Source organism: Pleuronectes platessa, chromosome 1 (genome assembly GCF_947347685.1).
Source record: "Pleuronectes platessa chromosome 1, fPlePla1.1, whole genome shotgun sequence".
Classification (NCBI taxonomy): Eukaryota; Metazoa; Chordata; class Actinopteri; order Pleuronectiformes; family Pleuronectidae; genus Pleuronectes; species Pleuronectes platessa.
The window spans coordinates 24,575,842-24,599,811 of record NC_070626.1 but is presented as its reverse complement, the minus strand read 5'-3'; the positions used below and the strand labels follow the sequence as shown (position 1 = coordinate 24,599,811).

Genomic DNA, 23,970 nt, shown 5'->3' with positions numbered 1-23,970 from the left:
CCTTGTGCCTGCGTCGGCCGATGGGAGCTGTGTGAACTTGAGACATGACGGGACGCGAGTGTCTCCGCTTGCCTTCACCTCGTCGGCGCCTTCACCTTAACAGGTAGCCCGGGAGCGAGAGGACAGGACAGAAGCAGCAGAAGACAAACACCAAACAAACCGGGACGTGTAACGGGAGCTGGGCATTGATTTTCGGGACTGGCTCCTAATGGAAGACACCGCAAACCACTGACCACCTGGCTGCTGTCTGCTGGAGAGCTCGATCGCCGCAATCACCGCAGGTCGCGCAATTAGATCCCGTCCATTCCTGAAGTTCGATGGGGGGAAAGGATCTGCGACATATGAAGCCTCTGATTTACCCCAGTTTGTGCGACCAGCCGGTTTCTACCTGAAAACCTGCTCTCGAGTCTGATTACTCGTCTCTCGCCTGGACCCAGATCTGACCGAGGAGGATATCTGTACCAGAATAAGCTCGCAGGCGCACAGGATGAGAAGACTATGAGCTGACTCACTCCAGTTTTTTTTCTTCTTCGCCTGAGCTGGAACGGATTTGGGTATGTAAGATAAGAATAGGTTCTCAAATCACACAGAACAAATGTACAAATCTGACTGAGCTCATTTTGTAGGCTTCATTCATTCACTCATTCGTGTGTTCATCCGTTTAGGAGCCGACACGCACAGACCCCGGCATCTTTTAAATTTGGCAATTTAAGTGTAAAATTAATAAGACTGTGCAATGTGCTGTGAAGTTTTGTGGCCACGGGCTTTTTTGAAGCGCTGGAAATTCTTAGTGACCATAAAATGTGGAGGCATTAGAAATGGGGCGAAAAGACATGAAGGGCTGCTGCAATGTGTTTTTGTTGAATTTCTCTTTAATGGATTGTTGATTAAGGCCTATGTCCAGATTTAATAGTACATTATAAAAATATATATATATATAAAAGTGTTGACCTTACACCTAATTATGAGCAGTTGGTTTTTGTGTTAGTCAAATTGAATTACTGTGCATAGTGTGGCTATTTCACTGAAGAGAAACTCCTGTTGTGTATTCTTAGGTTTTTGTCTGTGGAGGATTCCTGTCGTCACATCCAAGGAGTCACTGCCTGTAACGTCGGCTTCATAGAGACAAACTCCCGAGCTGTGCAGCCTGGACGCACATTCACACCGTCATGGATCTAAAAGACTATTACCTGTTGGGCACCCTGCTCGCCTGCATATGGCTCGATCCTTCGATAGCCCAAGAGCTGATCTACCCCATCAGAGAGGAGCTGCAGGAGAATGTCCTCATTGGGAACATACCAAAGGACCTTAACATATCCCACACAAATGCTGCCACGGGGACGAGTGCTAATCTGGTCTACCGGCTCGTCTCCAAGGCGGGAGACAACCCTCTGGTCCGCGTGCTGAGCAGCACTGGGGAGATTTTCACCACATCAAACCGGATCGACCGGGAGAAGTTGTGCCCCGGCCCCTCGTTCGAGGACAGCGAGTGCTCCTTTGAAATTGAAGTGGTCATCCTGCCTAATGATTATTTCCGGCTGATTAAGATCAAAATAGTCGTCAAAGACACGAACGATAACGCCCCCATGTTCCCGTCCCCTGTGATCAACATCTCTATCCCCGAGAACACGCTCATTAACAGCCGCTTCGCCATCCCCTCCGCCACTGACCCAGACACGGGCCCCAACAGTGTCCACAAATATGAGCTGATCAACGGGCAGAGTGCTTTCGGCTTAGACATAGTGGAAACGCCTGAGGGGGAGAAGTGGCCCCAGCTCATTGTGCAGCAGAATCTGGACCGAGAGCAGAAGGATACGTACGTGATGAAGATCAAGGTGGAGGACGGTGGCAGTCCGCAGAAATCCAGCACTGCCATTCTACAAGTGACAGTAACGGATGTGAATGATAACCGACCGGTGTTTAAAGAGAACCAGATAGACGTGCACATACCGGAGAACTCTGCCATCGGCACGTCTGTGGTGCAGCTTCTGGCCACGGATGCAGACGTGGGGGCAAATGCGGAGATACGTTATGTGTTTGGGACTCAGGTGTCTCCTGCCACGAAAAGACTCTTTGCACTGAATACAACATCTGGCCTAATTACAGTGCAGAGACCCCTGGACAGAGAAGAGACAGCTATTCACAAGCTCTCGGTTTTAGCCAGTGATGGCAGCTCCAGTCCTGCCAGAGCTTCTGTCACCATAAACGTGACTGATGTTAATGACAATCCGCCCAATATAGACCTGAGGTACATAATCAGTCCCATTAACGGCACTGTTTTCCTGTCCGAGAAGGATCCCATCAATACTAAGATAGCGCTCATCACGGTGTCGGACAAAGACACCGACATCAACGGCAAGGTAATTTGTTTCATCGAGAAGGACGTGCCCTTCCATCTCAAAGCCGTGTACGACAACCAGTATCTGCTGGAGACCTCCGCGCTGCTCGACTACGAGGGGACCAAGGAATACAACTTTAAAATTGTCGCGTCAGACTCTGGCAAGCCGAGCCTGAACCAGACTGCCTTGGTCAGAGTGAGGCTGGAGGACGAGAACGACAACCCGCCTATTTTTACTCAGCCAGTCATCGAGCTGGCTGTGATGGAAAACAACAAACGTGACCTGTTCCTCACCACGCTCAGCGCCACGGACGAGGACAGCGGGAAGAACGCGGAGATCGTTTATCAGCTGGGACCGAACGCGTCCTTCTTCGACCTGGACCGCAAAACGGGGGTGCTGACCGCGTCCAGGGTTTTCGACCGGGAGGACCAGGACAGGTTTCTCTTCACCATCACGGCCAGAGACAACGGGACCCCCCCTCTGCAAACGCAGGCCGCCGTGATTGTAACTGTGCTGGACGAGAACGACAACAACCCCAAGTTCACGCATAACCACTTTCAGTTTTTCGTGTCGGAGAATCTACCTAAGTACAGCACTGTGGGGGTGATAACTGTGACGGACTCAGACGCCGGGGAGAACGCTGCCGTTTCTCTCAACATCCTGAATGACAACGAGAACTTTATACTGGATCCTTACTCCGGGGTGATCAAATCCAACGTGTCATTCGACAGGGAGCAGCAGAGCTCCTACACTTTCGATGTCAGGGCTGTGGACAGCGGCAGGCCCCCTTGCTCCTCAGCCGCCAAGGTGACCATCAATGTCATCGACGTGAACGACAACACCCCCATCGTCATCTACCCCCCCTCCAACACGTCCTTCAAGCTCGTTCCGCTCTCCTCCATCCCGGGATCTGTGGTCGCAGAAGTGTTCGCTGTGGACGGCGACACCGGGATGAACGCGGAGCTCAAATACACGATCGTGAGTGGAAACAACAAGGGTCTGTTCAGAATTGACCCCGTCACAGGGAATATTACTCTTGAGGAGAAGCCAGCCGTGACTGACATAGGCTTACACAGATTAGTCGTCAATATCAGTGACCTGGGATATCCTAAATCTCTCCACACTCTGGTGCTGGTGTTTCTGTACGTCAACGACACTGTGGGCAACTCGACTCTCATATATGACCTCATCCGACGCACCATGGAGACCCCCATAGACCGAAACATAGGGGAGAGCAGTGAAACTTATCAAAGTGGTGACTATTTGACCATCATGATAGCCTTTGTCACCGGCGCCTTCGTGGTGATCATTGTCATCTTTGTCACCGTGCTGCTGCGCTGCCGCCACGCGTCCAGGTTCAAAGCGGCACAGAGGAAGAAGCAGGGAGCCGAGTGGATGTCGCCCAACACGGAGAACAAGCAGAACAAGAAGAAGAAGCGCAAGAAACGGAAATCCCCCAAAAGTTCCCTGCTCAACTTTGTCACCATCGAGGGGAACAAGCCCGACGACCCCGCCCACGAGCCAATCAACGGAACCATCAGCCTGCCGACCGAGCTGGAGGAGCAGGGGATTGGACGCTTTGATTGGAATGCCACGCCCACCACCACCTTCAAACCCAGCAGCCCCGACCTGGCCCGGCACTACAAGTCCGCCTCGCCACAGTCGGCCTTCCACCTCAAGGCTGACACGCCGGTGTCGGTGAAGAAGCACCACGTGATTCAGGAGCTCCCATTGGATAACACATTTGTCGGGGGCTGTGACACCCTTTCCAAGAGGTCCTCCACGAGCTCCGACCACTTCAGTGCCTCAGAGTGCAGCTCCCAAGGAGGGTTCAAGACGAAGGGCCCCATGCACACCAGACAGCAGGTAAAAGAGCACTTTTACTGGTCTATAAGTACTGCCTATAACTGCCCTGTTCCACAGTGCTAGAGTGCCAGTCTAGATTAGAGACTCGCTCTAAGTTTCTGTGAAGTAGCTGAAAAAAAAAAAGGTACAGGAGACATATACTGCTTCAGCAAGTTCCACTGTTTCTCAAATTCTAAATAAAAAAAAGAGGAAGAGTTACTTGAACCCCTGCTAAGTAAAGGAGATGATTATGGACTCAACAATCACATGCATCATTTGGGGAGGGGGTGGGGGGGATTAATTATAGACTGATGTTTTTGTCATTCATATATATTTAATTCATATTTAACAAAAATGCAAGTTGGTGAGTGATTGCCTTGCCTTACTTTGTCTATTCAGCAGCCAGGTTAGAGCACTGGTTAAAGTGTACCACCATAACATTACGTGTGACTCAATGTTCTCTGTGAAAGAAACATTTTTTTCTTGCCTATCTACTCAGATCACTGTTTTCATCATGCACACATTCTCCCAGAAAAAAAAACAAAAAATCAAAAAAACCAACAGAATAGCTGACCTTTCACCTCTCTCCTCATAAATCTCCTGAGTGTGTTCATGTTTTATTTTACGTTTCCTCGTTTTTTTGGTGTTACTTGTAACAAACACACAAAAAAGAAAGAAAAAGACCTTGTAACCTTTTCAACACCTGCAGCAATAATACCAGTCGATAATTAGTCCGCCGTGGTGGTTGTTGTGAATGTCACAGTCGGCTTTGCTACATCATCTGGGCTCGAATTAAATGCCTCCTCTCAAAGCACACGGGCGAACTGAGTGAAGCTCGTCTGCAACTCGATACACATCCAATTCAAAAAGGATTAGCCAATAATGAGCCTCAAATTTCAACATAATCCATGCTGATTTTTTTTCTTTTTTTTTTTCTATCAAAGCCTTATTAATTTTGCTGCTAATAAAGCACCGCTACACAACACACGGCTCCGATCTAGTGGGACACATGTGGACAGATTCCAGGGAGGCGGCAGAGAAGATGGGGGAGCGAGAGAGAGAGAGAGCAGAGGGAGAAAAGGGGGGCAGAGTTAGAGCGTCGTCAGTGGGTCAGGCTCGATGGGTGGTGGTACTGAACCTGTAGGTGGCAGTGTTGCGCTGCATGGCGCCGCCTGGCACCACGCCAACCTGCAGTGGACTTAGAAATGCAAGGGGCGAGAAGAAAAGGAGTGAAAACCTTTTGTTGGTCTTCTTAGAGAAACGCTCTCGCCTAACGACGTGGAGGCTGCGCAGGGAAGATTGATAACGGCCGTTAGAGATTTGAGTGATAAGATCTCTTCCGGAGAGGGAGAGTGGAATCACAGGGGTGACTCCTGTCGATGCATACCTCCGGGTCACTGCATCCGGGGTTGGATTTAATGCGTGTCTGTGTGAGAGGCAGCAGTCAAAAGAGGCATTCACTCTGCCGCTATTTGTGTGTGTGTGTGAGAGAGAGAGAGAGAGGGGTGGGGGGGATGAGGCGTTCAAATGGGTGACGGTGGTGACCGAGGGGGATTCAACCCCGGAGGAGGACACGTGAGATATGACACCGTACTGTAAGCACAACTTCATTGATTTGCTCAGTCATCCCACAATTCCAGCACGAGATTTATCGGAATCAATATTTCTGACGAATGACTCGAAGAAGCACACAAACAGAGGCGACTTGCATTGCCGTTGATGACACATTGATGACACAAATGATGCACTGCTGCAGATACTCTCGCTCAACACGTGCTCGTCTGAATTGTGTGTCTGTGTACTTGTCTGTAGCATAAATGTAAAAACTTACTGTATTAACGCCGGGGGTTGAAACTGACCTCCAGTTGTGCCTCAGTCTAATTCTGCCCCACGAAGCACTTCAGCTGAGATTTGCCAATCTTGCCATCTTCATTCGATACTGTCATCGCGACGTGAATTTTCATATCTTGCAATCGTGCCATGTAACTCTGAAGGTCATTATCAAATTGTATGATATTTGTATATTAATGAAACTATATCCTTCACAGTAGCAATACCTTTGAACTGCTCAAATAGACATGCACTAATTTATCGTGACTGCACACAAGGGTATACTTCCTTATCTCGCTTTTCAAAAAAGTAATTTATCTAACCACTCTTAGCTAATTGTCTTTGGACATTTTTAATGAAGACTCTCCAGGCATATTCGGTTTTGGTTATTAGTAATAACTCATTCCGAAAAAACAACTTACATAGAAATTACAGCTCATGTTGGAGGCTAAGTGGCAGTTATAGATTGTGGGGAAATCAATAACTCGGTGGACATGATTAACTGGCTAACGCAGGGTATGTTATCAGTGTCATTTTGACTTCCATATTTAGATCTTTCTTGTACAGTGCGACTGTTTGTGTTGACATGTGCACGTCGTCTCCATTTCATGAGCATTGTCAAGTAGACGGCCATCCTGTGTATCCCGTTCTGGTGTTTTTAATATTCTCCTGGCATACTGAGTAAAAAAAAAACAGAGGATAATAAAAAAGAAAAAATGAAAAAAGCCAAAAATACCAATTACCTTTGAGTGAATCTTTATACAGACAGTATATCCAAAAGGTAATATCATCGGATTATCATATCACATTCCCTGCAGAGAAGAAGCGCTTTGGCAAAAAAGATAAGAACTCCAATATTAACAGGCTCCTTATATACACATAGATCAAAAAGTCAATATCATTTAGTTTATTCTCCATTTCTAAAATGTGATCTTATGGACTGTATTGAAATTGCGGCCAGTGAGATGCCGAATCGCTGATACGATCAGGAAAATTGACCACATTGCATTGTTGCCTCACGAGCAACAAACCAATATCAATCACACAGTGTTGCCCAGAAGTTGACATGAAATAGGCAAATGAGAGAGGACATTAAACAAATACAATGGTGTGCAGAGCTCAGTGGAAAGCGTTCAAAATTGACCCGGTCCGTACAAATCGAAAAACCATTTTCTCAAGAGCCACATCTCTGCAGCATCAGCAGCGATCGATGAATAAGAAAAACTGAAAGGAAATTGATAAACAAAGGGAGCAGAACGGACGGAGGTGAAGAGCAGCAGCGATGGATGAAGGTTGTCAGTGTTGTCTTCTTCTCGGAGGACGCAGCAGTAGACATAACGGTGTCATCACAGACAAACGCCCACTGGAATCGTGACAGCTTATATAGAGATCCCCAAACTTTGCTGATAGCAGTGGAGCAATCCTTCCCTTTGCTTTTCGCTTTTTTTTTTCTCTCCCTCCACTTATTATTTCCCCTCCAGGGACCTGCATTAGTGTAAACAACACTGAGGGAAAAAAAAAAAAGCATGAAAACACTGTCCTAGATTCACAATGCAACACAAGCATCTAAGAACCCGAGTATAATCCTCGCCGTCTCACCGTCACTTCTTCCTTTCGGTCGTCTTTGACATAGATGTTGTTGACTCACACAACACGAGCCCCTGAGCGGCTGTGCATTTCACCGTGTGCTGTGCACGGCGTCCCGGGGCTCATGCTATGGACACGCTGACATTCTTTTACCGAGGGGCAGTCGTGAAGACATCGTGCAATTACTGTCCACATTTTAGCTTCTGACTCTTTTCCCCGAATGTGGAAAAGGAGGCTGTTCATTTTCTGTTGCACACAATGTGTAGAGATTAATATGTATGTTCTTGCAGATGCACGAGATGCGACTTCTTTCCCCCCCCCCCTCGCTTTGTTATGCTAATCGACATGATATGTCACGGAGCACAATTCTGGGCTTTCAGTTGTGTAACCATGTGGCCTGAGCACCTCATGTGTGAAAAAAAGAAAGGCGTAATTGCTGTGGGTTATTAGTTATTTTCTTGCCTGGCAGGAAAAAGATGCGAGCGCTGAAAGGAGCCGTGGACGTGCAGCTCATTTATCCCACACGGCTCTGATGTGCTCCTCCACAGCACAAATCATGCATTAGCTCCGGGGACCGAGTATAACAGCTCCCTTTTGTGCAGCTTCACCATAGATGCAGCGCGTATAGAACACAACTGACAACAGGTTGACTTGATCAAAATAATTCTGGAGATGTTCTGCTTTAAATTACGTTCGGCCTCCCTGCATCAGCCTCGCATATTACCCCCCCCCCCCCTCTTGTTGTGACCGCTGCAGTAAAGTTGCCTTTCAATAGATGCAGTAGATGTGGTATCACAGTTTAAAGCGAGCGATACGGGAGGGACCTTTGAGGAGGGAACGTGCTCCTGGAGATGTCTTGTCGGTTCTTTTAATGAATGGACACTCTATGCAAACAGGAGTTTGTACAGACCATTGTAATTATGGGGCCTTGGGGGAGTCGTCCTTCTTGTGCAGGTTCATTTGCCACATTAATAAGGGGATTAGTAGGACGTACGGGGGCTGATGGCGGCGGGAGAAGTTTGAGAAGATTAATGAACTATGACAATGTTGCACCTGGGGGGGGGGAAGTCCGTTGCAGTATCTTCTGGGTTGTGCTGACACAGAGTTTGGCGCCGTGGAAGAGGAAGATGGAGAGAGGCCGGTGATTGTGGCCGACTGTGATCATACGTCCTTCTCCTCCGCTGTCCTGTCACTTCTTAGCGAGCAGGGCCTGTGATCTCTCACACTGTACACGTCCATGATGCCCTCCTCTGAAGACGTTCCAGCGGATTTAAATTTCCTCTCGAAAAAAAACGCGGACACACCGTGGCGTGTAAAATCTCGCTGTATCTCATCCACGTGAGAGGAACTGGATAAATAACCGTAAAGACGCTAATTAATCAAGTCTTTGAGCAAATTCTGTGTTGTCTTCAATTGGGTCTGCTGCCAACATCAGTTTAATAATGAAGCAAACTGCAGGTAGATGCAAGGAGAAGGATCCCGACTCCTGCATACTCTTAGCGAGAGTAAAATGTAACAGATCCTCAAAACAAACGCAGCCATGGGGAGATAGTGAGCCAATAAGTCTGTGAGTGAAGTTTCTATCAAAGCTCTAAATCATCAGTGGAGGATTTGCTGGCTCCTCACTGCAGAGAACATTGTATTTCTTTAAAAAACTTGTCATGTCCTCTACGTCTAGGCGGGTAAAAGGAAATGAAATGGATTGCGGGCTATACTAAGGTAGTGGTTGTGAGTACTACCAGAGTAGATTATTGCCCCAAGGGGGATCCAGTATTGTCTGCACAAAACAACAAAATAAATCAAAGCCCCGTGGTGGTACACTGGCTGAACTGTGGAGTTCATTTATATGTTTTCCTCTGTCGAGAAAAAAATGAATTGCTACTGATTTTTAATATCTTTTATATTTATTTATTTATCTATAGCCTTTTCTTTTCTACGTTGTTGTCTGCCAACACACAGACGAAGGCAAATTACCAGGAATCACAGTCGATTTTTTTGTGAGCATTTTAAATCATTTCCATTTCCGTCTTAACCATTTTTGTGTTGAGATTACTCGTCATTGTAGTGTTTTTACATGTGCAATTTTGATGATGACAACTGTCATTTATCAAAAGGCCTCATGTGTGTGTGCGCACGTTAGTGATTTCTTTTTTGCTTTCTTGGTTCGTTGTTTGTCCGTCACTTTTGGCTGGCAACCAATTCATTTCAGATTTATCATCCATTTTTTGCAGTTTCTCAAAGCAAATTGATTGATGAACAATCGTCAGAGGGTTTGCTTTGTGAAATTAATGTTTTGCATGCACAAAAAAAGCCCCACCAAAGTCATTGTGGCTTTTGTGGAACTGTCATTACTTAATTCATCTCCATGTTTTCACTAATCCACAAAACACATTTCCCATTTCTCGAAGGCAATCAATCAAGTTGACATACTGGCTCCGTATTTATTCCAACACGGCACGACGATGGAAAAAAGAACTGACGACAAAACGCAGCTTAAAAACACTCGAGGTGACAACATGGCTTCTGGATTCTCTCAAATTGACCTCAGATACAAAGAGTAGAGGGTGGAAGAAAATGTTTCTTGACTGCTTGCTTGTCTACAAAAAAAAACAAATATGATATATACAACAACAACAACAACAAAAAAAAGATGAAGTTATGATGCTACTTCATTGTTTGAATGCCCCTTCCTCACCCCCACTCCCAACCACCCATCTCCCCTCTCCATTCCTCACTCGGCCCCTTCCACCCTCTCCCCTTGCCCCCCCCCGCACCTCTCACCCATGTTTTATTGGGGTCAGTGCCGCTACATGCTATGTTAAATCACCGAGGGTGTGATCTGCTTTGTGTTCTGATCATTTGTGACAGATGAGGCTGCTTTGTGTTCAGCACGTAGTCCCACTTTCTTTCCTGCTAACTGTCCACCCACCCCCCCCCCCCCTTATTCATTAGAGAGAATTGTGTGTGTGTGTGTGTGTGTGTGAAAGACGGGCAAAGTGGTGCTGTATGTCCTGACATGACAACCCCGGAGGGAGACGAGTCCTTGTCATTGGGTTGTTGTGTCAAGTGACACACGGGGCTGCCGCTCTGTCACTAGTGTGTGCCAGTGTCTGAACTAATAGTTGTGATAATGGCATTGCCAGCCAAACCCGCCCTCCAGCAAAGAGCCGCCGCACTTGACTTGAAATGTGACTGCCATTGACTGCTCTGCCACCGGGCCCCATAGCTCACAGAGACTCTGTAACCCCTCATCGATGTAAATCTTTCTTGTATATATGCGATGTTTCATGTAAATTGAACTCCTGGTAATCTTGCCTAATGTGCTGTGTTAAACAATAATGAACTTGTTTTTCATTCTTTTTTTTTTTATTTATTTGCCCCCCCTCCCCCCTGCTTTTCTCCTTCTCCTTCTCTTTTTTTTTTTTTTTATTTCATTGCTGGGTAATACATAAATTACAATTGAAATAAACTCTGCCAATTATTCCGTACAATGCAAACTCCTATTCTGTCTTTGAAAGCTTTATTTGAACAGTGCTATTCTACCTTTATAATTTCATAATAAATGTTTCAAAGAGACGGTTTCTTTCCTGTTTTTAATTTGTCTGTCTGTTCTCTCGTTGTGATGTGACAAGACTTAATGTATGAACTGGAATGTGCCGCTACGTGTGAAACCAGCTCTAATCAGAATTTGTCCTTAAACAAGTGCGTCGGTGTACTGTAGCGCCAGGTTGTGTGTTTTTTAAGAATCAAAAAGAATGTCCGGTTTGACTGAATCCATTATTTTCGGAATGAGGCACACAGAGTCACTGAGGCACGGCCGGTGTAATAACTCACAGAAACAGTGAAATTTCATTTTAAAGTTAATTTAAAGAGGGAAATCATTTGGTAGGGGGAGGATTTCAAATTCTTTAAAGACTCACACATGTCGTCCTCGTGTCTGCACGTGCAGCTCGGAGGCAGGATGCTGAGTTTATAACCGAACTGACCTGAACACACGAGAGTCAATGGGATCAAGTCAGCAGCTGCTCGCGAACATCTGTTGTGGACGTTGACTCTTTCAAAACACAACTCACATCCACATGTTGTCATCGACAGATTTACTGTGTGTGATGTTTGTTTTTCACTGGGCTGCTGGTGAAGGGACAGTTTCTGCACATCTTCAATATGTATAGTAAGATACAGGAAAAAAAAAAGAGCCACGGTTTTGTTTCATGAAAAACTGGATATTTCAATTCAGCTGTCTGAGGGAGCCAGTCATGTCGGTGTCTTCCAAAGTCTTTTAAATAGGAAACGCCCCCATCTCGTACTGTGGAGTTAGATGTGATATCTTCACAAGCACTAAAAACAGGAAGAATCGTTACAGCCACAAACTAGAAGCACTCAATAGTTTGCGTACCTCTGCCAAAAGTCCCTTTAAATACAACTGAGCTGCACCAGATTCACACACTCACAGATGTCAGCCCCTTCAAATCCTCCTTCTCCATCAAGATCGATGAATTCAAAACGGAAAATATTGAAAAGTGTAAAGTGGAAGAAAGTGGAATAATTCCCGGATCCACACCAGAATTCGATGGGTTCATAACTGCATCATTCCACGTTTTCTGTGATTTTGCTTAAACAGACAAACAACCAGCCAACAAACAATGGACAGAGGTGAAAACGTAACCTCCTCAGTGGAGATAATAGTTCTTTCAACACAAATATTAGTTTTAAGATGAATTTTCAAAATTACCATAAGAAACTGGTATATTCTTACTACATGGTGAATTGTCAGACAAAATGTCAAAAACATTTATTTCCACAAAATGTCTACAACACCCAGACTTCACTTGATGGTAGAATCTTAAAACTGTGTCCTAAACTGCACAATTCCTTGTGTATGCTCACTTTTGTACGATTGAGATTTAACTCTAATTGGTTGAAGTTTGCATTACTGAGCAACTCTTAATTTACACGTCTGCAAGAATCCATCAGAGCCAAACAGCTAAAACTGTTTTTCTTTGCACAGAAATAACCAAAGTGAAATCATCACCTTCGTCATCATCTTCATCGTTATCATCTTCACCACAATAACAAACAATAACACTGTCAACGTGTACTGTACATGGCGGGTATCTGTTGTTAACACTGTCTCTTTTCCCCCCTTTTGCAAGAGCTGACTCTTTTTTTGTAGTGGCACTCTCAGTCGTGTTAATCTCCAGCCACCTTCCATTTTTTAAGAAGCACAGATGTGTCACCTCTTAACTGGTTTCCTTGCAGAAGAGAGCGGAGGGAAGAGTGTGGATTTCAAAGTGCCACGCCAACACATCTATGGAAAGTAGACCTAACTCAGCTTAATCTGTCCACTCCGCCTGAAAGCCCGAAGCGGAGCTTAGTCTGCATTTGAGTGAGGACGAGGAGGGGGCGATGATAAATAAATAAATAAATAAATCCAGGCTTTAGAGTTTGACCTCATCTAGACGGTCACTTTCAAAAAGCTGTGTGCACTTACTGACTGGAATTTGAAACCTGACTTCTGACCCAAAGTATAATCATATTTCCTCTTTTCCAAAAAAAAAAAAAGAAAACGGTGGGAAAGCCGTCGCTAGTATTGCATCCGTGAATATTTTATCAGGTTGTGCCGTCAGCGTCTCCCCAACCTCATGAGGCCAGATTTACACATTTACTGTGGGGACGGTGAGACTGTGAGATAACCTGGATCTGTGGGAATGCTGTGGCGGCTTTGCTTCCCCCCCCCCCTGCTCTTGAGTATATCTGCAGACAATGTTAGAAATGGTCTCAGACGTGACCTCCACATGCACAGTGTGGTTAGTGAATATCCCTTTTTTTTCTCTTTTGCAAAGCATTTCTTCAATTAACACGCCGGTGGCACGAATGTAACTCACACGTTTTTCGCCAATGAGAGAGCAATTAGTAGATAGCAGACGAGACAAAAGTCTTTTCTCACAAAAGAGATTGAAACTGAAACCCCACAAGCGACCGGATGAATTGAATCCCGTGTAGATGTTTCACAGAACGCCCGTGTAGGCACAGCGATGGGCACGCGCCATCTTTGTAGCCCGTTGATAACCCCCCCCCCCCCGTGTTCACATTGTTCTGTTCTACAACTTTGTCAATCGAGGAAATTGAGAGCACATGACAGAACATGACATGCACTCCCACGATTATCCACACAGGGGAGGATGTCATGTCACATGTCCTTCTTACCTTGTGTGGAGAGAAGCCAGACCGATCCTGTCCGTGGTCTCCCACCTCGACTCAGAGCAGCCCTTGTTTCATTATGCATGGCCATTACCCCACTGGTCTGTTTAAAAAGCCAATAAGCGTGATTGATTGATGACTCATAGGTGGTCAAACACATGATTCACTTTAAGCATTCAGATCTTTACCTTAAGTAAAAGTAGCAACGCAACAAGGTAAAAACACTCCTCGGTAAATGAGGTCCATCGTTCAAAACGTTACTTAAGTAAAAGCACATTATTAAAAACAGCATTAGTATGCAGGGAAGGCTGTTGTAGGAATATGATTTATATCTGATCATTATTATGGATGCACTGATGTGTAGCTTTTTTACTGTTGTACCTGGTCGAGCCGAAGTCGAATTTAACTACATAATATACTGTGGGCCCGTTTAATCTTCAGCGATGCATCATCAATCTAATAATTCGGCCAATCTCATACATCTTGAGAACCGCTCATCTTATCGGCTTCGCACTCGTGTGTATCGTTAGACGTCCAATCAGGTGCAGTGTCGATACGTTCAGTATTAATAAACAGGTGAACAGCTCTTTGTGCAGCAGCTTCAGGATTCTGTGGACTGACCCCTGCAGCTGGTCTTCACTCGCTTCAGCTCATTTGTTGCAGGTCGCTCTTGCAGTTCCAGGTGGAAAGATGCAACCAGCTTTTTCCACTGGCCGAGCAAACAGCCCATTCCAGTCAGGCGTTATTAAAACAGTCAAAGTTTAAGAATAAAGTAGCTTAAAAAGTAGTCGAGTGAATGTACTACTGTGCAGTTCTGGAGACATTATGTAGGATGCAGCTATATTTATCTGTGCTGGAAATAAAAAGTCTGTAGCTGCATACATTTAGAGATGAAATGGAATTGCTGCTTAGACACAGCGGAGACCTTTAATGTGTTGAAAAGATTAAGGCCCCAAATTGAAAAGAAAAAGTCCAGTTGAGTGGTCACACTGTCAGAAACAAAGGTCCCTGTAAAGTGCACAGTAGCAGAAGCATTTCTATAAATATCAGTGGGGTTGTTTACCAAGTGGTGTGTGCAAGGCTTTTCCTGATGATGAGCACGGAGTTAAGAGGTTAAAGCCGAGATTGGGAGCAGCCTTATAATCATCTCTAATGGTTTTAAGACACGGTTATTAAAGTGATAATGTTCTTGCATTGTGTTTAAAGCAGCACTACCATTAAGGAATGGAGGCAATGCACTGTATGAGGATTTCTTAAATACCATGTACCCTGCCGTGTGACAGATATGTAATTTACAGGAGTCAGATCAGACCCCTGTTATAAAACACAAAGTAGGAGAATGACAAGAAAGAGTCAGAATAAAAACACATTCAATTCTTCTTGGTGATTTCATATCTTTGGTTCCAGGTGAGTTACGATGAACATTTTAGAGATAAATCCAGGAAACAACCGGAGACACTGAATCTCTAATGTGATGTTTCTGTTACGCCGAATAATTGACTCAATTTGGTTTTCTACCGAGCGTGTTGACGTTTGCGTTTATTCCCACGTCTTTCCATATGATTTTTGAGTGCTTCCTGGGAGCTTCGGTAAATTACTCATCTTCCCGACACCACAGCGCTAAATTAAAAAGCAGCATCAGCCACCACACACTCGGAGAGGAGCCCAGGAGTTTCAGCTTTGTTTTTATTTATATATTTCTTCATTTCTTCTGCTGATGCACCCGCTGTCACATTTCCCTCTAATGGCAGCGTGGTCTAGCTCCACTGACACTTTTCCTCTAGTGTAATCTCTCCCCAACCATTATCTAGTCACTCATATTTTTTCCCTTTTGGGGGTGGAAATAAAGAAAGGTGAGTGCATTCCTCAGATTTAATCCCCAAATGGGTTTGAGTCAAGTCAAAGAGAAGAGAATATTTTCATTTCCTCCCGTAACAGCCCAGAATCCTCCAGGACGCCAGTGAAATACAGAGCGCTGTTGCAGGGAGAGGGGGGGGGGGGAGCCCATCTACTTTAATGTATGGATAATATTCCTTTATTGAAGGGAAGGTGCAGTGGTCACACTGCAGGGAGCCTGAGGCAAATGTTACTTTGCTTTTTTTCTTCTGCCTCCAGGGACAGACTGAAAAATGCATAAAACCTCAACCTAAAAGAGAGGAAGGGCCTTTAGGTTACAGATGTGAACCTTTGACCGAAAGGTTCCCTGGTCCATTCCGTGGACATGCAAGATACATTAGACCGGGGGAAGGAAAAACCACCACTGAGGTGCCCTTAAGCAAGGCACTTAACCCCTTCCTGCTCCAGTGGGGTTGTTCAGTGGAGAAGGCTGCTGTTGAACCGGGCAGCTTGCTGTGAACCCGTGTGTGAGCGCGGAGCAGGGTATTCCTGGAAGAGAGCATTTGTACTCTGTAAATCTACCCCGGATAAATAACAAAAAACACTCATAGCAAGAGGAAGAGTCAGACACCGAGCTGTACTCTCCTCCGATATACGATACTTCAACAGGATTGAAACTAAACCGCCTCTTCTGAGCTGTTTGTGCTGTTAAATATGATATTTACACACAGTTCTCTGAGGGATCTGTAGCCGGTTCCACTCAGATTCTCACAGGGGAAAGAAACACTCACATTTAAAGCGAGATATATGATTGTATGGGGATTTTCCCTTGAAGCTTTAGCAATACAAGGTACATTTCATACTCAATATTAATGCTGACGTTATTAATGACTTTATGACCGTGAACAGCTTGTTTCCAGTAATACAATCTAAATAAACCTGAGGTCCGTGACACCGTTTTATTTTGCTTTGATTTGCTCTGTTGGCAGTTAATTAGTGACTTCACGTGTGCCCTTAAATAAAAGAAACACAATTTGTGAACAAAGTAACTGTATAGTGTGTATCTCTTGCTCCAGATGAGAGCTGCAGCTGACTTGGTATCAGCACTGGGAGGCTTGATCCTTCCGATTGAACCGCAGCACATCATAGAATCAAGTATAAATTATTCCCCTTGGTAGATTGAACGAGGCCCATTGATTAATTGGTGTTAGGACTGATTACATTTTTCCTTAAAGCTGACCTACATCATTAATAGATTCCCTTCATCACAACAACAAAGAGCAACAACTCTGGATAGCGGGTGCTTCCCCTCCGACTACAATGAGAGATATGAGGTGAATTAGCGGATGTATGGCGCTCTTCAGGGAGCTAATTAGATAAGAAGTTGTGATGTATGGCTGCTGGAAGGATGTGTGTCAACCCACTCCTGCTCAATGTATAGACTGCAGATTTGTATTGATTGTATGCTTTGTCTTGTGCCTCGGGCATCAGCATGCTACAGTGTAGGCTGCGCGCCTCGCCTTTGTCTGGTGAGTTGAGTAGATAAGGGCTGTGATAAATCTGCCCGGGAATAAGCTGTCATAGAGTTGCCTCACACGGGAATATTTAACGCAAACATAAAATATGGCTTGTATGTTGTTTTATCGTCGGGGGTGTAAGAAATGGCAGGGTTTTAAAATACCCTCCCCTCCTCATTGTGTGCACTTTCCATCTCTGCAACCCTCAACAGCACAGATGCTGCACAGTCCTGCAGTTCGTTGTTTAAGCAAAAAAAAAAAAGAAAGAAAAGGAAAACGGTACAAGATGAGATGCTCGGCACAGAATGGAGAAGCGGCGCCCTAGCACCACTCGGTCATACGCAGAGGTGTGAAACATTTGGCTAGCTTATTCCGATGAAATTATTTAATCCCGGTTGTGCAGAGTTAGCGAGAGCTGAGTCAAGCAGTGTGATGGGGACGAGGAGGGAGGAGGTGAAAATTGGTTTCCCCTATCTCGCAGGGCACATAGAGACCCAGCATGGTTTCCTCTCTCTCTCCACAGACTCCCCTCTGACGATAACAGGGCCTGATAATGGCTGTATGCACCCAGATTTATTTTCTATTTCCTGCCACAACTGCTTTTCCAGGAAAGGTCCTTTTTTTAAATGTGTGAGTTAGTTATGGCGGCTTTCCGTTGTGATATTCGGCAGGCAGAGAGCGCCAGTAGCAGAGCAAGCAGGGGAACATTCGCCATGCAAAAAAGATTTTAAAAAAAGCAGGAGGATGCTCTTTAGCGGGCTGCAGAGAGACTTCAGATGTGAGGGAAGGGGAGACGTGATCCGTCCTGTTGATTTGTTTGCTCGGCTGTCGGTCCAAAGAGCTTTAATCACGCTTAACAACAACATCACGCATGAATCTAATAATAGTCAGCAGTGGATCTTGTGGTAAGATTTATTGAGGTTGTTGCAAATCGAGCGATTATACATCACATCACAAGTGGTAATCAAAGTTCAAGTTTGCCAAAGCATTTCAGACAGTACAACGATTGACTCTGACCCGACTGGGTGTAACACTTGTTTGCCCCTTTTTACCCCCGTCCCTCTAAACCTGTAAAAAAAAAAAGAAGCTGTGGCTCTGTCCCGTCATGTGACATGTGACCCGCTACAGGCCTGGTCGGGTGCTTCAGTGTCCCAGAAAGTGGCTCAGCCTCTGTCCCGGGAACAATAAGGTTCCTTCACCAGCACAGACTCTGGACTGTGGATGCCCCAGGCCATACATCACATGGAATCCCCCATGAATGGTGCATGTGTGTGTGTGTGTGTGTGAGTGTTTTGCTTCAGCACATACAGTGTTCCACAAAGCTCTAAGAAGTTCAGCCATAGAGATCAGTGGCCGCTTTGCTCTGGTCCATAAGTTCACAGCAGGAAGCATATGTGTGTCTCTGTGTGTGTGTGTGTGTGTGTGTGTGTGTGTGTGTGTGTGTCCACTTATTAATAGTCCCGGCCTCTGGCATGATATTCATTACCAGAGCAGGAGGGAGGGTGTGTAATGTAACACGCTGCACAGATTAATATCTTGGACTTTTGATCTTTGATTTTCCATTAGGTTCTTGTTTTGTTATTAGTAATGGACGTGTGGTCTGTAGAGCAACTGTTTTTATGTCATGATGCGAGTTTAGGATAAAACTCGTGGTGTGCGCACTGCTCGAGGACCATCCTCATGCTGCTGTACTGATCTTCCTCGTTGCGTCTCGCTCCAGCAAACAGATACAAACATCAAATATCAAACAAAAGGGATCTGTTTTTCTTGTTTCATGAAGGCCTGTGGAAGTGTTGATGGCTCAGCGTGAAACCAAATGAGTTGTTAGGCTACAGATGGGCTGTGAAGTTCATGCTAACCCACACAGTCAATGTCTGTACTCTATAGGCTGCCATTCTAGTACTGTGCCTAAAATTCAATACCACCTCATGCAGGCATTTTATAATCACATCTTTGCACACTGACGTCTAGCTGTCTCAGTGATATAACACGTGTCCTGTGCCATATGGATTCAATCACACTGCACAGGCACATTGATATGCTACATGTCAAGCGTTGTGTGTATTCATATTATGGTGATATAAGAAATTGGGAATGTAGAGATAGCAGGGCTGTCACTTTGACCCCAAATCAAGTTTGAACCATTGTGATTACATTACGTTACACCATGTGAGATGACAATGAATACTTGACGTTGAACTTTGCCTTTGTTTGTTAGTTTGCTGTTTATAGTATATATTATACACACAGTCTAACAAGGCAGATGAGTAACAGGCTAAAAACACAACTTAAACAGTCCAAAGATTCCCAAAGCGTCAAAACTTACAATAATCAAGGTCGATAAAGATTCAGAGGTCAAAACGAACTTTTAATGGCCGGACAGCAAGTCTGCCGGGATGCCAAGGACAATCTGGCAAACAGGAAGTCAACCAGAGGTGGTATAATTACAAGGACATCAGATTGGAATATTGAAAGCAGGTGAACAGGAAAATCTGGCGGGAAAATTAACGATAGCAGGAAGTACAACTAACTGAAATGCATGAGGAGAAGACTCGACAAAATAAAAGAGCCATTCAATTTATAGAGCTACACAAAGTCCCCAGAGGATGAACCCAACTGCCTTCTGGTCAAAATTTCCTTTAACAGTAACAGGTAGACATTTTTGGCTTTTACATAAAATTCTCATCAAGAATTCAATAGATTTGCATGAAATTTGGTGCAGATATCCAAGGTTTGCACATGTATTGTCCTGATGACTTTGGCGATCCCTGACTTTTCCACTAGTGTCAACATGAGGCCAACATTAGTGGTTTTCAAAATAACATGTTCCTGTTTCACTCAGGGTGAATTTTTCTCACTTTGGTGATCCACAGATGTTTCATTGAACCATCATTAGCAGATTACAGCTTGAGACGGCCTCTGCTTTGTTCATAGAGCTAACATCATAAACTAAGATGGTTGACTATGTGAGCATTAGTTTCATGGAGCCACATCGATCCTGATTGGTTGCACAGGGAAAAAAACTCTGTAGCTTGTTTGTTTTTCGTTAACCAATCGAAATCCTCTCGGGTTGCACTAAGCCAGGGAGGTTCTTGAGGTGGCCATGGCCCTACAAAGAAAATGCTGAGAAAAAACCACAAACATTTGACTGTGCGATTGCATGATCCGAATCTTTGTGAAAACCTCTCAGCGTGTAGGATACTGGCTCAGAGGTTGTTGTTGTTTCCTGGAGCAAAGGATATTTTTTTGAAATGGTAACAGGCCCGTGGAGAGGAAAAAGGGAGGAGGGGAGGAGGGGGGAGGGAGGAGAAACTGACGCCCAATGGCCGCTTTACACAGCCCACATCCGGAGAGTCAGAGAGTAGGCAAGCTTTAATCCCGTCATTAATCCTGGACTTCATCTTTACCAGGTTTGTAATGACATATTGTTTAGCTTTTCCTAATATTTGACATATAATCCTGAAAGGAAAAAGTAAAAGCAGTATGTGATGCTGTTCAGCACCTGGGTGCCTGCGTTAGGGCTTCACAAGAATGAATCCTTTCTTCTCCTCCTGTGTGTGTGAGTGTGTTTGTGTGTGTGTGTGTGTTTGTTGAGGGGGTGTGGAGAGGTCACCGCCTTAATTGAATAATTGACTGGAAAAAGTCGATCTTTCCAGAAAACACAGTGACATATAAAAATAAGTGTAAATCACTGATTTGCAAAACCAGTCAAATTGTCAATGAACCCTGAGGCTCAAAAGAAATGGCAACAAGTATTTAGTTAATTAGATGAAGGCTTCCTCCATCAGTCCTCATTTCGGGGATAATAACAACGCACAGGTTTGTAGTTAGTTTTTCAATTCCTCAGGCTTTAGCAAATGCCATCTCTAATTTTCGATGAGGATCTGGCCTTGAAGGCCGCGGTAATATCAAGCACAAACAATCAATCCCGGCCAATCTCTTGAGGCCTTAATGGACTTGGAAAGAATATTAAGAGGTTTTGTCTGCAGTGAAGCTTTCTGCCACAGCAGTCGTCCCTCAGCTAATTTGTGTTTGTGTGCCAAGGGAGGCCACACACTGGGACTGCTGTAACAGGCTCTCAGTCCTACTTTCTGAGTAGCTGCTGCCAGGCCAACGAGCCTCGCACACACACACACACACACGCACACACACACACATACACACACATGCAAATATGTGCTCCCACATTTACAGAGAAAGACAACACAGGCTCCATTCTGCGTTAGATCAAGCTGTTTTTTTTTTTTTTTCTGTCAATGGTGTACATTTCACATTGACAGCCATTATTTAACTCTTTTGTGCTTTGGTGACAATGTCAATCATACAATAGTCCATAATCCTAATTTATTTTTATGTCCCTGGTGGCTGGTCCTTTTGTGTGTTTGCAAGCGAAGGAAAAGAGAGGGTGGTGTTCTGGGATGCCAGGCTGAATGTGGGGTAGCCATGAAACTGTGGGAGCGGTGCCCGAACCATCGGGTGGTGGTCCAGTTGTAAATCGGCCTTTTGTTGCCACACATTGTTAATAAAACTAAAACCCAGCCTAGAAGTGTCACCGCCTCTTAGCTTTACCTCGCTGCTTTGCATAAGAGAAATCAACGCTGGGAAATCTAATTAAAATGGGCTATTGTGGACCTCCGATTCTAGTTATTAGGTTTTCTGGAGAGCGCCCGTCTGTGTGGTACGAGATGAGAGGGCTGGCTTAAGGTTCTGACTTAATACTAACCTGACATTTGTTTTTTTCATCTTCCTTTTACTCCTGTTCTTCGCTCTCTGTCAGTATTCATTGTCTGTCTCAGCTTGAGTGCAGGGACAGAATCTCAGGCTAAGTCGGGGACAAGCTCCTCTTTACATATTGTATATCTGGTTTTCTTTTTGCCACCCAGTGATGAGAAATAAGCCAGTCTGCAATTATTTCACCTTACCCTTACCCTTCTATCTCTCTCTTCATCTTCCTCTTTCTTAATTTGTATTTTTCATCCCTGTATTTCACTTTTCTCCTGTTCTCTGTCTGTCTTCTTGTTTTTTTTAAGTCATTTCATTCAGTCCCTAATTTATTTCTGTATTTTCATCATTCGCCATCTGCCTGTCAATTTCCCCTCACCTCACCTCTCTCTCTCCATCCCTTGTTTGTCGAAAGGCGACATTTCAGCAGCCCAATTTAGCAGAAGGCCCCATTTTTCTTCTCTTCTTGTTTTCAATATGCACTTAACCAAAGTGTATAACACAGTATATAACTATTTGATTTCACCCACCTGAACCCTGCTCCCTTGAGCGGCTGCTAAGCTGGCTGCCAATTTGGAGTTTAACCTCAGGAGAGGAAGACTATTGCCAAAGAGGCAGATGGTCAGAGGCGAAGGCAAAAAAGATGCTGGGAAATTCATCTCTTAACCTCTAATGCCTTTTGCCATACTGACCATCCACTCTCTTTATTTCTGTGGTTCTATGAGTGAATGAGATCGAGAGGCATAGAGTAAGACATGGAGAGAGAGAGAGAGAGAGAGAGGGAGTAGAACGGAGGGTATGTGGGTGTGTTTGCAGGGTGGCAGCGGCAGCATGTGCACTCAGAGCCTCCACTTCACAGCCTACCTGCATATTTTAAAGCCCCTCATGCAATATTGCTTTCGCAGTCTTCCGTTGTTGTCTGCCGCCGCTCTCGCCAATTTTCTGCCTCATTGTCATTCATGTGCAATCTGTTTTGTTTGCCTAACCTCCCCGTACTCACACCGTCTGCGCTGAGCTTCTCCGTGTCCACGTGCCGCCAAGTTTGTTCCGTGCTATCGGTTGTACTATGGTGATCTGCCGACTTCTGTATATGCTCAAGGCTCTCTTGGCTCCTGGAGGTGTGTGTGTGTGTGTGTGTGTGTGTGTGCGGCGACACAACAGTTAACAACCACGACAATAAAACCTTCCATGAGGTCTCACAATTGCACGATTGCTTTCTTTGCTTTGCCTCGGTGTGCCTTTTTTTTTAAAGTGTTCAATTCGGCACAGATAACCTGTACTCTCGCCCCGCGGAGAGATTTAGCGTCAGTAACTTCACCGTGATCTTTGCACTGATTAAAGAAATGATTTATATCTGCTGTTTTTATTGCGTGTGACCCAGCAGTAAACCTTTTAATTGTGCACCAAGCACACTTAGACATATACTCCATAATCTAGTCCCTCTTAGCCACATCTTTCTGTTTCTAATTAGCATCAGCAAAGTGATCGTATCTCCCTCTGACATCAGCAGGCATTTTAAACTAATATATGTAAAAGTCCAGTGCAATATTAAAGACATGGACGATATGAAAATGGCCCTGAGGAAATACACTCATCTACAGTTTATCACAAAGAACTCATATTTTTGCACTTAGGTCCTGATTATTCTTAATGTAGCCTCATGACAGTGGCACATTTCCTCTTTTCAAAAGCTGCATCATTCAGGGAAAACACATTTGTACCTGTTTATTCCACTCGAGCACAAGATGACTAATTCATAAATAATGTTTTTTTTTTCTCCTTTTCCATCAAATGAGAAACAGTGCTATATTTTAAGGTCCAGGAGCGATTTGTCAAACTGATCCTCACGTGAGGATGAGATGCATTATCACCCGCCTGGTAATTACACAGTAAAATATCTGGGCCTGTACTTATTTACTCTGCCTTATTATAAATGTCGCGCTGCTCTGCTCGGCTCTGCTCTGCTGCTCGTGTCAGAGCTGGTACTGGTTTCCAGTGGTAACTGGGCAGAAAAAGGCTCATTATAACCCCACTGAGTGAAAATTAGCCCCTCTCTCGCTCAAAAGTGCACTAGGCTCCTCTTATCTGGCCAG

The 23,970-nt window shown here is 44.8% G+C and overlaps 1 protein-coding gene across 2 annotated transcripts in view; it reads left to right on the top strand.

Annotated features, from left to right (window-relative positions):
• Positions 1-1,076: 1,076 nt before the first annotated feature.
• LOC128445811 (protocadherin-9) overlaps positions 1,077-23,970 on the top strand; it is a 192,913-nt gene continuing 170,019 nt past the window's right edge. For both annotated transcript variants that reach the window (XM_053428675.1, XM_053428668.1), the window contains exon 1: positions 1,077-4,205. In XM_053428675.1, the coding sequence (XP_053284650.1) occupies positions 1,170-4,205 (3,036 nt within the window). In that variant the 5' untranslated portion in view covers positions 1,077-1,169. The remainder of the gene's footprint in view (positions 4,206-23,970) is intronic.